This window comes from Panthera leo, chromosome C2, assembly GCF_018350215.1.
Source record: "Panthera leo isolate Ple1 chromosome C2, P.leo_Ple1_pat1.1, whole genome shotgun sequence".
Classification (NCBI taxonomy): Eukaryota; Metazoa; Chordata; class Mammalia; order Carnivora; family Felidae; genus Panthera; species Panthera leo.
The window spans coordinates 107,707,026-107,721,951 of NC_056687.1; the positions used below are offsets into that span (position 1 = coordinate 107,707,026).

General features: G+C 36.5%; 1 protein-coding gene across 10 annotated transcripts in view; it reads right to left on the reverse strand.

Annotated features, from left to right (window-relative positions):
- The window catches only part of LEKR1 (leucine, glutamate and lysine rich 1), a 225,671-nt gene that overhangs the window by 128,202 nt on the left and 82,543 nt on the right, over positions 1 to 14,926 (reverse strand). For all 10 annotated transcript variants that reach the window (XM_042955500.1, XM_042955499.1, XM_042955501.1 and 7 more), the window contains one exon: positions 10,257 to 10,442. In XM_042955500.1, coding sequence (XP_042811434.1) covers positions 10,257 to 10,442 — 186 coding nt within the window. The remainder of the gene's footprint in view (positions 1 to 10,256; positions 10,443 to 14,926) is intronic.

Consider the following 14,926-nt stretch of genomic DNA (forward strand, 5'->3'; position numbering starts at 1 on the left):
AATTGCAAAACAAAATGGAATCCACGATGGCTCGGCTTGAAGAGGCAGAGGAGAGAATAGGTGAACTAGAAGATAAAGTTATGGAGAAAGAGGAAGCTGAAAGAAAGAGAGATAAAAAAATCCAGGAGTATGAGGGGAAAATTAGAGAACTAAGTGATACACTAAAAAAAAATAATATACGCATAATTGGTATCCCAGAGGAGGAAGAGAGAGGGAAGGGTGCTGAAGGGGTACTTGAACAAATTATAGCTGAGAACTTCCCTGAACTGGGGAAGGAAAAAGGCATTGAAATCCAAGAGGCACAGAGAACTCCCTTCAGACGTAACTTGAATCGATCTTCTGCACGACATATCATAGTGAAACTGGCAAAATACAAGGATAAAGAGAAAATTCTGAAAGCAGCAAGGGATAAACGTGCCCTCACATATAAAGGGAGACCTATAAGACTCGTGACTGATCTCTCCTTTGAAACTTGGCAGGCCAGAAAGGCTTGGCACGATATCTACAGTGTGCTAAACAGGAAAAATATGCAGCCGAGAATCCTTTATCCAGCAAGTCTGTCATTTAGAATAGAAGGAGAGATAAAGGTCTTCCCAAACAAACAAAAACTGAAGGAATTTGTCACCACTAAACCAGCCCTACAAGAGATCCTAAGGGGGATCCTGTGAGACAAAGTACCAGAGACATCACTACAAGCATAAAACATACAGACATCACAATGACTCTAAACCCGTATCTTTCTATAATAACACTGAATGTAAATGGATTAAATGCGCCAACTAAAAGACATAGGGTATCAGAATGGATAAAAAAACAAGACCCATCTATTTGCTGTCTACAAGAGACTCATTTTAGATCTGAGGACACCTTTAGATTGAGAGTGAGGGGATGGAGAACTATTTATCATGCTCCTGGAAGCCAAAAGAAAGCTGGAGTAGCCATACTTATATCAGACAAACTAGACTTTAAATTAAAGGCTGTAACAAGAGATGAAGAAGGGCATTATATAATAATCACAGGGTCTATCCACCAGGAAGAGCTAACTATTATAAATGTCTATGCGCCAAATACCCGAGCCCCCAGATATATAAAACAATTACTCATAAACATAAGCAACCTTATTGATAAGAATGTGGTCATTGCAGGGGACTTTAACACCCCACTTACAGAAATGGATAGATCATCTAGACACACAGTCAATAAAGAAACAAGGGCCCTGAATGATACATTGGATCAGATGGACTTGACAGATATATTTAGAACTCTGCATCCCAAAGCAACAGAATATACTTTCTTCTCGAGTGCACATGGAACATTCTCCAAGATAGATCATATACTGGGTCACAAAACAGCCCTTCATAAGTTTACAAGAATTGAAATTATACCATGCATACTTTCAGACCACAATGCTATGAAGCTTGAAATCAACCACAGGAAAAAGTCTGGAAAACCTCCAAAAGCATGGAGGTTAAAGAACACCCTACTAACGAATGAGTGGGTCAACCAGGCAATTAGAGAAGAAATTAAAACATATATGGAAACAAACGAAAATGAAAATACAACAATCCAAACGCTTTGGGATGCAGCGAAGGCAGTCCTGAGAGGAAAATACATTGCAATCCAGGCCTATCTCAAGAAACAAGAAAAATCCCAAATACAAAATCTAACAGCACACCTAAAGGAAATAGAAGCAGAACAGCAAAGGCAGCCTAAACCCAGCAGAAGAAGAGAAATAATAAAGATCAGGGCAGAAATAAACAATATAGAATCTAAAAAAACTGTAGAGCAGATCAACGAAACCAAGAGTTGGTTTTTTGAAAAAATAAACAAAATTGACAAACCTCTAGCCAGGCTTCTCAAAAAGAAAAGGGAGATGACCCAAATAGATAAAATCATGAATGAAAATGGAATGATTACAACCAATCCCTCAGAGATACAAACAATTTTCAGGGAATACTATGAAAAATTATATGCCAGCAAATTGGACAACCTGGAAGAAATGGACAAATTTCTAAACACCCACACTCTTCCAAAACTCAATCAGGAGGAAATAGAAAGCTTGAACAGACCCATAACCAGCGAAGAAATTGAATCGGTTATCAAAAATCTCCCAACAAATAAGAGTCCAGGACCAGATGGCTTCCCAGGGGAGTTCTACCAGACATTTAAAGCAGAGATAATACCTATCCTTCTCAAGCTATTCCAAGAAATAGAAAGGGAAGGAAAACTTCCAGACTCATTCTATGAAGCCAGTATTACTTTGATTCCTAAACCAGACAGAGACCCAGTAAAAAAAGAGAACTACAGGCCAATATCCCTGATGAATATGGATGCAAAAATTCTTAATAAGATACTAGCAAATCGAATCCAACAGCATATAAAAAGAATTATTCACCATGATCAAGTGGGATTCATTCCTGGGATGCAGGGCTGGTTCAACATTCGCAAATCGATCAACGTGATACATCACATTAACAACAAAAAAGAGAAGAACCATATGATCCTGTCAATCGATGCAGAAAAGGCCTTTGACAAAATCCAGCACCCTTTCTTAATAAAAACCCTTGAGAAAGTCGGGATAGAAGGAACATACTTAAAGATCATAAAGGCCATTTATGAAAAGCCCACAGCTAACATCATCCTCAACGGGGAAAAACTGAGAGCTTTTTCCCTGAGATCAGGAACACGACAGGGATGCCCACTGTCACCGCTGCTATTTAATATAGTGCTGGAAGTTCTAGCATCAGCAATCAGACAACAAAAGGAAATCAAAGGCATCAAAATTGGCAAAGATGAAGTCAAGCTTTCGCTTTTTGCAGATGACATGATATTATACATGGAAAATCCGATAGACTCCACCAAAAGTCTGCTAGAACTAATACATGAATTCAGCAAAGTTGCAGGATACAAAATCAATGTGCAGAAATCAGTTGCATTCTTATACACTAACAATGAAGCAACAGAAAGACAAATGAAGAAACTGATCCCATTCACAATTGCACCAAGAAGCATAAAATACCTAGGAATAAATCTAACCAAAGATGTAAAAGATCTGTATGCTGAAAACTATAGAAAGCTTATGCAGGTAATTGAAGAAGATATAAAGAAATGGAAAGACATTCCCTGCTCATGGATTGGAAGAATAAATATTGTCAAAATGTCAATACTACCCAAAGCTATCTACACATTCAATGCAATCCCAATCAAAATTGCACCAGCATTCTTCTCGAAACTAGAACAAGCAATCCTAAAATTCATATGGAACCACAAAAGGCCCCGAATAGCCAAAGTAATTTTGAAGAAGAAGACCAAAGCAGGAGGCATCACAATCCCAGACTTTAGCCTCTACTACAAAGCTGTCATCATCAAGACAGCATGGTATTGGCATAAAAACAGACACATAGACCAATGGAATAGAATAGAAACCCCAGAACTAGACCCACAAACGTATGGCCAACTCATCTTTGACAAAGCAGGAAAGAACATCCAATGGAAAAAAGACAGTCTCTTTAACAAATGGTGCTGGGAGAACTGGACAGCAACATGCAGAAGGTTGAAACTAGACCACTTTCTCACACCATTCACAAAAATAAACTCAAAATGGATAAAGGACCTGAATGTGAGACAGGAAACCATCAAAACCTTAGAGGAGAAAGCAGGAAAAGACCTCTCTGACCTCAGCCGTAGCAATCTCTTAATCGGCACATCCCCAAAGGCAAGGGAATTAAAAGCAAAAGTGAATTACTGGGACCTTATGAAGATAAAAAGCTTCTGCACAGCAAAGGAAACAACCAACAAAACTAAAAGGCAACCAACGGAATGGGAAAAGATATTTGCAAATGACACATCGGAGAAAGGGCTAGTATCAAAAATCTATAAAGAGCTCATCAAACTCCACACCCGAAAAACAAATAACCCAGTGAAGAAATGGGCAGAAAACATGAATAGACACTTCTCTAAAGAAGACATCCGGATGGCCAACAGGCACATGAAAAGATGTTCAACGTCGCTCCTTATCAGGGAAATACAAATCAAAACCACACTCAGATACCACCTCACGCCAGTCAGAGTGGCCAAAATGAAGAAATCAGGAGACTATAGATGCTGGAGAGGATGTGGAGAAACAGGAACCCTCTTGCACTGTTGGTGGGAATGCAAATTGGTGCAGCCGCTCTGGAAAGCAGTGTGGAGGTTCCTCAGAAAATTAAAAATAGACCTACCCTATGACCCAGCAATAGCACTGCTAGGAATTTATCCAAGGGATACAGGAGTACTGATGCATAGGGGCACCTGTACCCCAATGTTTATAGCGGCACTCTCAACAATAGCCAAATTATGGAAAGAGCCTAAATGTCCATCAACTGATGAATGGATAAAGAAATTGTGGTTTATATACACAATGGAATACTACGTGGAAATGAGAAAAAATGAAATATGGCCTTTTGTAGCAACATGGATGGAACTGGAGAGTGTGATGCTAAGTGAAATAAGCCATACAGAGAAAGACAGATACCATATGGTTTCACTCTTATGTGGATCCTGAGAAACATAACAGAAACCCATGGGGGAGGGGAAGGAAAAAAAAAAAAAAAAAAGAGGTTAGAGTGGGAGAGAGCCAAAGCATAAGAGACTGTTAAAAACTGAGAACAAACTGAGGGTTGATGGGGGGTGGGAGGGAGGGCAGGGTGGGTGATGGGTATTGAGGAGGGCACCTTTTGGGATGAGCACTGGGTGTTGTATGGAAACCAATTTGACAGTAAATTTCATATATTAAAAAAATAAAATAAAATAAAAAATAAAAAAAAAATAAAAAAAAAATAAAAAAAGAAAGCCTCTGACACCCAGCACCCAGGGGATTTTTTTTTTTTTCTGGCAAGCAGTCAGACTGGGAGATTAGTGTTTCTAGTGGGTGACATGTCTCATGTACAAGTTGTGTTTGTTTTCCTGGCTTAGTAAAGTGCTATTTAAGTGGAAAAAAAAAAAAAAAAAAAAAAAAGAAAATAAAAGTAATAGCATAAAAAATACAAAGGCTAGTTCTTTGAAAAGACTAAAAAATGAAGGCCTTGCAAGCCTGATAAATAATAAAAGATAAACGAAAAATAGACAAGATTAAAAATCAGATATCAGGCCTAATCACAGACAGAGGGAATAATTTAAAATAAGAGTATTGCATTCCATATTATGGGTATAAATTTGAAATCTTAGAGAGAATTGAATAATTTACCATCCAAATATAAAGAATCAAAACTGATGTGAGAAGAGCTGAATATTCAAATAGTCAATTACCACAGACAACTCTGAAAATACTAAATACCATTCAAAGATGTACTGAAATCAAAGGAGTTCATAACTGAATTTTACCTAATGATATGTGGTTCAGGTCAAGTTTTATCTAACTTTAAAAAACAGATAATTCATGTGATTAAACCTGTTTATTTATGATGTTCACTTAATTTTAATGCAAAGCTCTGATAAAATTAGTACTTGCTAGTAAAAAAAAAAACCCTTATAAACCAATCTCATTTATTAATATATATGCACAAAATTTACAAATAAAATATATACATGTAGCAAATGATATATTCAAAAAGTAAATGATGCATGGCTTATTCCATGAAAGCAAAGACACTTCAACATCAAGAAATTCAATAATACTAGTCCATTTTACCAGTTGGTTAAAGGGGAAAAAACACTATTATATCAATAGATGCTGAGAGGCACTTAACAAAATCCAACAGCATTTCATTTAAAACATCTAACTAAAATTGGAATACAAGTAAAATAGTTAATTAAAAATAAATATTTACTAAAAACATCAAACATAATTCCAAGTGGCAAAGCACCAAATAATTGCAATTAAAATCAGTAAGTAGATATGGATGTTCAGTGTCATTATTATTTAACAAAGTCTGAGGGGTTCAAATGAATTTCATAAGACATTAACAAGATAAGAAAATAAAATAACAGATATAAACACTGGAAAAAAATAGATGAACTCTTTTTGGGGGGGTATTGAGCAGGTGATACAATTGTAGAACTAGATAATCCAAGAGATACTAGCAAAAAAACTACCAGAATTAATATGAGGATTTTATAAAGTTGATGGATATAAGACAAATACACAAAAATCAATAACCTTTCCTTATTCTATCAACAAATATGAAGATTTCAATTTTCTTCCATTCTTTTAACTAAAACTGTCCTTTTTCCTAAAACACTGAAAACTGATGCTGGACAACTTGAGTTCAGCTTTAGAGAAATTGCCACAAAACTTGTGCCTGCTCTATGGGTCACAATGATCACCAGAGACACTTAAATTACAAACCAGAAAAACTCATCTGATTCCTGCTGCCTGTTCCCACACCATATGAGAATGCTTCAAGCCTGACATCTGAAAATCTTTCACTAGGAGCACTCAAGACCCAGACACTGGGTTTGTAATTTGCTCCAACCATTAACCTATATTTTTCTTTTGTTTCTGTAGAAGTGTCTCTTATTAATTACCTGATTGCTTGCTAAACAAAACAGAGTCTATATCATGGCTAACACCACCTGCTACACGATTAAGGCCTTACGTGACTCTCAAATAGCATTACAATATTAAACACTGAAATAACTCATTCATAAAGCAGTTCTACAAAATAAAACAGTATTAGACGTTTTAACTGCAGCATGGGTGGAACATGTGCCATCATAAACACTGAATGCTATATATATATTCCAGATTATCACTAAAATGTAACAGGATTGCTAATTGTGCTCAAATTGGCACTTCTTAAAATTTTTTTAATGTTTTATTTAAAAAATTTTTTTAAATGTTTACTTTTGAGAGAGAGAGACAGCGCAGGGGAGGGGCAGAGAGCTAGGGAGTCACAGAATTCGAAGCCAACTCCAGGCTCCCAGCTGCCAGCACAGAGCCTGATGTGGGGCTCGAACTCACAGGCCTATAGATCATGACCTGAGCTGAAGTCGGCAACCTAATCGACTGAACCACCCAAGCGCCCCAATGTTTTATTTATTTTTTGAGAAAGAGACAGAGGGAAGGGTGGAGAGAGAGTAAAACACAGAATCCGAAGTAGACTCCAAGCCCCGAGCTGTCAGCACAGAGCCCAACGCGAGGCTTAAACCCACAAACCGTGAGATCACTACCTGAGCCAAAGCCAGATGCCCAACCGACTGAGCCACCCAGGTGCCCCTCAAATTGCCACTTTAAACAATCTCTCCCTCTCCTTTAATAATTGGTTAAACTCCTGAACTGGAGGATTTTGGTCAACTATCAAAGGTCTCTTTATTGGGCTTCTTTTTCTCATAATAATTTCAATCATGTTTTGCTGTCTTTTAAATGTCTCTCCATCTGGTGCCCAGACTCCCTCAGTGGCATAACTTCCAAGTGGACAGATAATCCTTTCTACTCAAGGAGATTCATATATGTTGTCTACCTTGGATTTGGCTGCCTCTGCTTTTAACAATTCCTATAACCCCAAATGACCAATGCCCCTATTCAGCAGCAAAAAGTTACAGAAGATAAGACCTTCCACCCTCAGCAACCTGAAAGATTTAAAGGTCAAGTAATTCAGGGGGTAAATGATGAAGAGAACAAAGGTAAGAGAAATGGGGCTAAAATCATCTCTTTACAACTTGCAACCCCCCACTTATAAATTCCTGAGACATGCAGAGTGTGACATTCCTCAAGGAACTCATGGCTACTTTACTGTTGATGTTTCATTAAAGACTAAAAGCAACCTTATCTTAACAACAGCCCTCCAAGATCCTGGAGACCTTGCTTTTTAACATGCTCAAATTCCTTAGAGACTTACCTTATCCCTAACCCCCACTAACTAAAAAGTATATAACCAGTTACTCCTCACAATCCCAGTGCAACTCTTTCTGCCTACTTGTCCTGTCTCTGTGCTATAATAAAAGCACGTTTTGGCACCAAAACAAAAACAAAAACAAAATACCAAGAGACTGAAATAGTGAAAAAAGTCCACTTATAGTAGATGCAAAAACATGACAGTCATCAATTTAACAAGAAGGAAAAAGTAATATAGCCAAATAAAACTAAGAAATCATAATTAAAAACAGAAAAAGTTTAAAGAAATGAAAGGACATACTATATTCTTGAATGAGAAGACTTTTACAATATTGAGACTTAATATCACTAAAAACGCCAATTCTCCAAAATTTAATATGTAAATATAATGCAATTCCAGCTAGAATCTCTGTTGGGATTAGAATTAAATGAAATTACCTTAACTTCATGTGGAAGAATAACTTCTTGTAAATATAAATATGTAAGAAAAGAATAAAGACTGGAGGAGAAAAACTTTACTAAGTATCAATTAGTCTTTGGATTAGAAGTAAATACAGGATCTTAAAAAATTCAAATTGAAGACAACTCCTCCACGTATATATTTGAAAAGTAAGAACAGTAGAAAGAGAAAGGATTTACCAGCTGTGAGATTATGCTATTAAGTCACTATATTCAAATGAATATGTATGAATGGTATATCAAATAAATTTGTGGAACAAAAGAGAACACAGTAATCAATGCTAACATATATAAAATTTTAACATATGACAAATAGTTCTATTCAGTGTAAAAGGATGGATTATTTAATATACAATACTGATACAACTGGTTATCCATTTGGAAAGAATAAAACTAATCCCCCATATCTCATACCATATAAAAAATAAATCTTACATGGATTAATGACTTAAATGTAAAAAAAAACCTCAAGAGACTATCTGTACAATTTAAGAATGTTTTAACCAAAACTAACCAAAAACAATACAAGACATATCATTTGATCACATCAAAATGAAAAATTTTGGTAGTAAAATTTACCATAAAAAGTCAACAAATTATACATTAGAAAAAAACCGAATATAGATTATAATTACTACATTATACAAACTGCTCTTAAAAATTATCAAGGAAAATTCCAATAATGCAATAGAAAATTGGCAAAATCTATAAAAAGGTAATTCACAGAAGGGAAAATTAAAATATTTGATATCTGCTCCAACTTCACGTAACGAGTCCTTATTTTCCATTCCAGCACCACTTTCTCTCCAGATTTCCTAGTCTGTGGTGTGCTCCCATCATTAAATACTCTCAAGAAATGAGGTTCAGAGTCCTCTGTGACTTCCTTCTCTCCCTGTCTACTTAGCCAGATGTCCACCTCTCTAATCCTGGGTAGTCTGCTCAGTCTTGATTCTATCTTGGTTTTCCCATTGTGGCCACGGAGATGACCAAGGAGACACAGTGCGATGAGCACGAGTCTTGGAATCTGAACTCTTTCACTCCCTACCATTTACCAGCTATGTGAAAACAGGCTTGTTACCTTTCTAGGCTTTGATTCTCTTCTCTGCAAGATGGGATAATTATACCTGTTTTTCATGATCCCTGTGGCAATTGACAGAAGTAATTTACATACAGTGCATATTAGGACCCAAAAAATGTAGTTCCCTTCCTACTTCAGTTTGTTACAGTTAGTCTAGGGCCTGGGTTATCAGCAAAGATATTTTTTAAATGGCTACCTAGCTCCAATTTCTTGATTATTTGGAACACCCCCAATCATTGTAATAACTTAATTTTGCTAAAACACTGCTTGTATTATAGCATTCTCCTTGAATGAAAATTGATTACGAATTTTCAAGGATTCCTACTGCCTTTAGGGAAAAGTACAAATTCCATAGTCTTAGTGCCAAGACACTCATTCCTCTGAGGTAGAAATTTAAAACCTTTGCCCATAGTGCCCCAAACACAGGGGTTTTTTTTAATTTTTTTTTAACATTTATTTATTTTTGAGACAGAGAGAGAGAGCATGAACCGGGGAGGGTCAGAGAAAGAGGGAGACACAGAATCTGAAATAGGCTCTGTCAGCACAGAGCCGACGCGGGGCTCGAACCCACCGACCACGAGATCATGACCTGAGCCGAAGTCGGACGCTTAACCTATTGAGCCACCCAGGCGCCCCACCAAACACAGTTTTTAATTTTTCCTTGGGAAAATGAAGGAATATATTCACTTAAGTGTGAATGGCATTCACTCTCAATGGCAGAATCAGAAGGGATGATAGTAAATATTGATCACAGACACAGTTATTGACTTAGTTACTAGTAATTAGCCGTATTTGCAACACTAATTAAAACAAGATTTTGTTGTGATTATAAAAGAAATAAAAATGTAAATACTTCTTTGTTATGGCCAGTTGCTAACAACAGCAAATAAAATCATTCTCTTTTACCTAGTACTTCTTTTTCCAAGTCATGGCATCTGGTTTGTAAGTTTACTTCCTGTTGTTTGGATGTCTGAATCTGCTGAGACCTCAGTATGGCTGCATCTGACAACAATTTCAGATTTTTCATTTCCTCTTCAAGGCACATCTTATTTCTCTGGGACACTGTCAAACTTTTCTTTAGTATTTCTATTTCTGTATAGAAAAGTCAAAGTTTGCAAATAGACAAAATTGAATCATAAATCATTTCCCTGTAGAATGATTATTTTCTTCTAGAAAATCAATAGTTGAAAGTCAAGATAACTTTTCTATCAGTAGAATGACACCTAACCAAAAAATTTAAATTTAGTAGTTATTCTGAAAAAAGAAGGATTGCATTGCTAAATGATGCATGAAAAGTTTTAGTAGGTTAGCCTTTAAATTGTATTAAATGGCAATCCATCTTGCTTTTTAAATGCCCACATAAATGAATAACACAATATCTGCATAATGTTCTGAGTTTTATTGAAATTAAATTGTTTTCTTGGCAACATGATTCAGAAAAGTACATTTAAATGTGCTAGCGTGAACTGGTTGGGTGGCATTTCTAGGAGAGTAATTAGGGTACATTCTATACAAATTATGAATAAAGACAGTAGGGGTGGAGAGGAATAAAAGGATTCAGTGTCTAAAACTAATAAATTTATGGGCAGAAAGTATTAGTTAATAGAGCTTAATGATTCTAATAATACTTTGTCCACTCAAAATGAGACCAGAATTTTATCATAGCAATCACTTGTCATTATTCTATCTACTTAGATTAAGTTTAATAAAAATATGCCTTCACAGCATTATGTAGATTTAAATGTGCTAATTTTATATAATTTTGTGAGAAATGCATGGAACACATTATCCTTCAGAATAATCATCAAGCTCTCCCTTAAGCAGTCTCTTCAGCACTGTCTTAAACCACCACTAAAATATAAAAATACACACACAATAATGATAAAATACTATAAAATTTGTACAACCGCAATTAATTTGAATTGATGAGGAGGTGATCTATGTGAAAATCTGGACAGTCTGCTTTTCTAGATCGTTCACTTGGCATCCCCTTTCTTGTTTAGCTTATCCTGGGCCATGTGATAGGTGTAGCATGTGATTGGGGATCAGAAGAGACTGGCTTGGTCTTGGGGGCACCACAGCACCAGATAGGCTAGTGAAGACCTGAAGCAAAGAGCCAGAAGACAGACATGGCATCAGAGGCAATAGGGCTGGTAAGTGGTTAAAGGAGAAGTAAAGTGGTTGGCTAGACAGAGCACAGAGAAGAGAACATGCCTTAAAGGATGGTGAAGAATAGAATTAGGAACGTGGTCCAAGGAGAGAAAGTAAAATGTCTTTCTGTGGGTGATGAGTATGTCCGAAAGAAAATGTGACCATTAAGACAGATTTAGGGGTGACCACAAGGAGTCTGGCACCTACTTCACTTCTAATTGTTGCTCAAAATGGAAAACCTGGAGAAATAAATTGGCAGGGACCAAGTAAGTGAGGTTCTACTATATTCAAACAATTACTTAAATGGGAATATTTTTCCTAAGAATAACTATGTGCTTCTAAATACTTACGGATATGCACCCATTTGTGTAAAGAAAACTGCTAACACGCTAGTGTGTAAAATTTTAAAAGAATAGAGTTTAAAAAATATGGAGGTTGCAGTTTTTCTTTAGGCCCAATTTTTCTCTAGTATTTCTGTATCCATAAAGGTGGCTCCTTCTGCTGAATAAACTGTATCATATCCTAATCATATCTGTGTTTAAGTCAGAATGACAGTGCAGAGGAATCCACACATGCTGTCACCTATTTTTCATTTGCCAGAATGATGCTGCTTAGGTTAGCAGGATGACTCTGTAAGCGTACACTACTATCTGTCTCTAAAATAACTACTCATGTCAACATGACTTTCTATCTGACATTAGAAGAATAAGAATCTGCAATACAAATTCAGTTGTGAAATATATTCTAATACATGGAAAAGTACAGCAAGATTTCCAAACTAATAGGAGCTATATTTCTAATGTGAAATTAGAAGACTAAAACTCAATGAAGGGGAGTTAACTCACCCTCGACAAGTGACACATTCCCTGTACCTACGGCAATCCTGATGTCAAATATTGGGTCCTACCTTCATCATTCTACAGCATCATATCTTTCAGTCACGTGTTCCAATTTGGAGTTCAGAAGTTATGATTTCCACCACGTTAACCTATTCTGGTTGTTGTACCCACCTTGGTTTCCCTTATCTCAGCACCCCCTATGAAGAAGGTCCTTCTAACTTCATTCATTTGGCTTGCTATTGCTCATATGCTACCATGGCCTGGCAATCTTTTCTGACCCAATCTGGAAGTGACCTGGATCTTCCTAGAACTCATACCAATTTACACCATTTTTACTGCACTGATAATATGTATACATGTGATCTATTATTGGACTGTAAGTTACTTAGGCCAGAGATCATATATTAGTCATTTTTTATTCCACCCACAATTTTTACCATGATGTCCTAGAAATAACAGGAGCTCAATACATACCTACCAAATGAGTAAAGGCTTTATTGAGCAAAACTTCTAAATAGTTTCTGATATACTAGTTGAATACAGTATCCTGAATATTTTTTGTCTTATCTTGCCCTTTACTTCAGAGGCAAGCATTTTGAGTCACAAATTCTTTAATGTCAGGCTAGGTAAGGTAGTAAAAACAAGCAGCTAACATTTTTAATAGGATGAGAAAATAGGCCTATTTCATCCCTAATTTCTTCAATTTTATGAAAATGTGTGGACTACATTTCCAAGCCTAATTTGGAACTTGAATTTTAAAAATTCAGGAGCTATCCAATAGTTATTTTGAGAGTGGAAACAAACTGATTCTACACTTAAAATAATCTACCTTGGTAAAAATATTTTTTCCTGAAATTTCTCTTATTAAAATAGGTATGCTCTACTTTAATAAAACCTAATCTATGCTAGCTCTCTCTCTCTCTCTCTCAAAAAATAAATAAACCTCAAAAAAACTTAAAAAAAAAAATGGGTGCCTGGGTGGTTTAGTCGGTTGAGCGTCCGACTTCAGCTCAGGTCATGATCTCACAGACTGAGTTCGAGCCCCGCATTGGGCTCTGTGCTGACAGCTCAGAGCCTGGAGTCTGCTTTGGGTTCTGTGTCTCCCTCTCTGCCCCTCCCCCCTTGCACTCTGTCTCTCTCTCTATCAAAAAATAAATAAACCTCAAAAAAAATTTTTTTAAAGTAATACAAGAAAAAAAACCCCTAATCTATGAATATTTGAGCTTAAAAACATTGATTATATAAAGAGATAGCCACTCATTAGAGGGGTAGGAAATATTTTACTCATATCCGCTATTCAATAATCAACATACTTGTCAGCAAGAAAATATTAAGCAAAGCCTTTTCTAGGAATGTTGTTTCTGTTCTGGACTTTGATTTTAAGCCTAAATTTTAATGTGCAAAACTTTTAAAGTATCTCAAATAATGTCGTGAATTTGTATGGGGTTCACTATACTTATGAGTTTGCTAGGGCTGCTGTAACAAAGTAGCAGAGACCCGGTAGCTTAAGGGACAGAGATTGATTTTTTCACAATTCTGGAGGCTAAGAAGTCTGAGATTAAGGTATCAGCTAGGTTGGTTTCTTTCAAGGGCCATGAAGGACAGATCTGTTCCAGGCCTCTCTACTTGGCTTATAAAAGGCCATCTTCTTCCTGTGTCTTCAAGACTCTTTCTTCTGTATGTTTCTGTTTCCTCTGTTTTTATAAGGAACACCAATCATATTAGATTAGAGCCCACCCATTTAAATGTATTTCTTTAAGAACCCTAGGGGCGCCTAGGTGGCTCAGTCGGTTGGGAGTCCGACTTCGGCTCAGGTCATGATCTCACAGTTGGTGGGTTCGAGCCCTACGTCGGGCTCTGTGCTGATAGCTCAGAGCCTGGAGCCTGCTTCAAATTCTGTGTCTCCTCTTCTGTCTGCCCCTCCCATGCTCATGCTCTGTCTCGCTCTGTCTCTCAATAATAATAAAATAATAAAATTTTCTCAATAAAAAAAAATTTAAAAAAAAGAACCCTCACTCCAAATACAGATATATTCTGAGGTGCTGGGGATTGGAACTTTAACATATGAATAGGGGGGTGCAGTGACATAATTCAGCCAATAACATATTTTAGAACATTTACTGGCATTTACATTGTGATTATAAATATGGAAAAAAATAGATGAGCATGTGTTGGACTAGAAGATAAAATGGGAAAATGAAAACAACTATGTTAGGATAAAGGAATTAGGGTTTGTCTTACTTCTTATAAAAATGTTTCCATTGTTCTTTTTATATCAACTTTTCTAGTTTAACTTTTTTTTCCATTTATTTTCATTGCATTTATTTTCATTTCATTTTCATTTATTTCATTATTTTTGAGAAACAGAGAGAGCACAAGTGGGGAGGGGCAGACAGAGAAGGAGACAGAACCCAAAGCAGGCTCCAGGCTCTGAGCTGTCAGCACAGAGCCCAACGCAGGGCTTGAACTCACAGACTGTGAGATCATGACCTGAGCCAAAGTCAGACAGTTAACCGACTGAGCCACCCAGGAGCCCTTTATATCAACTTTTCAATTGAAGAACTGTGTCATGCAGAATCAACTCAC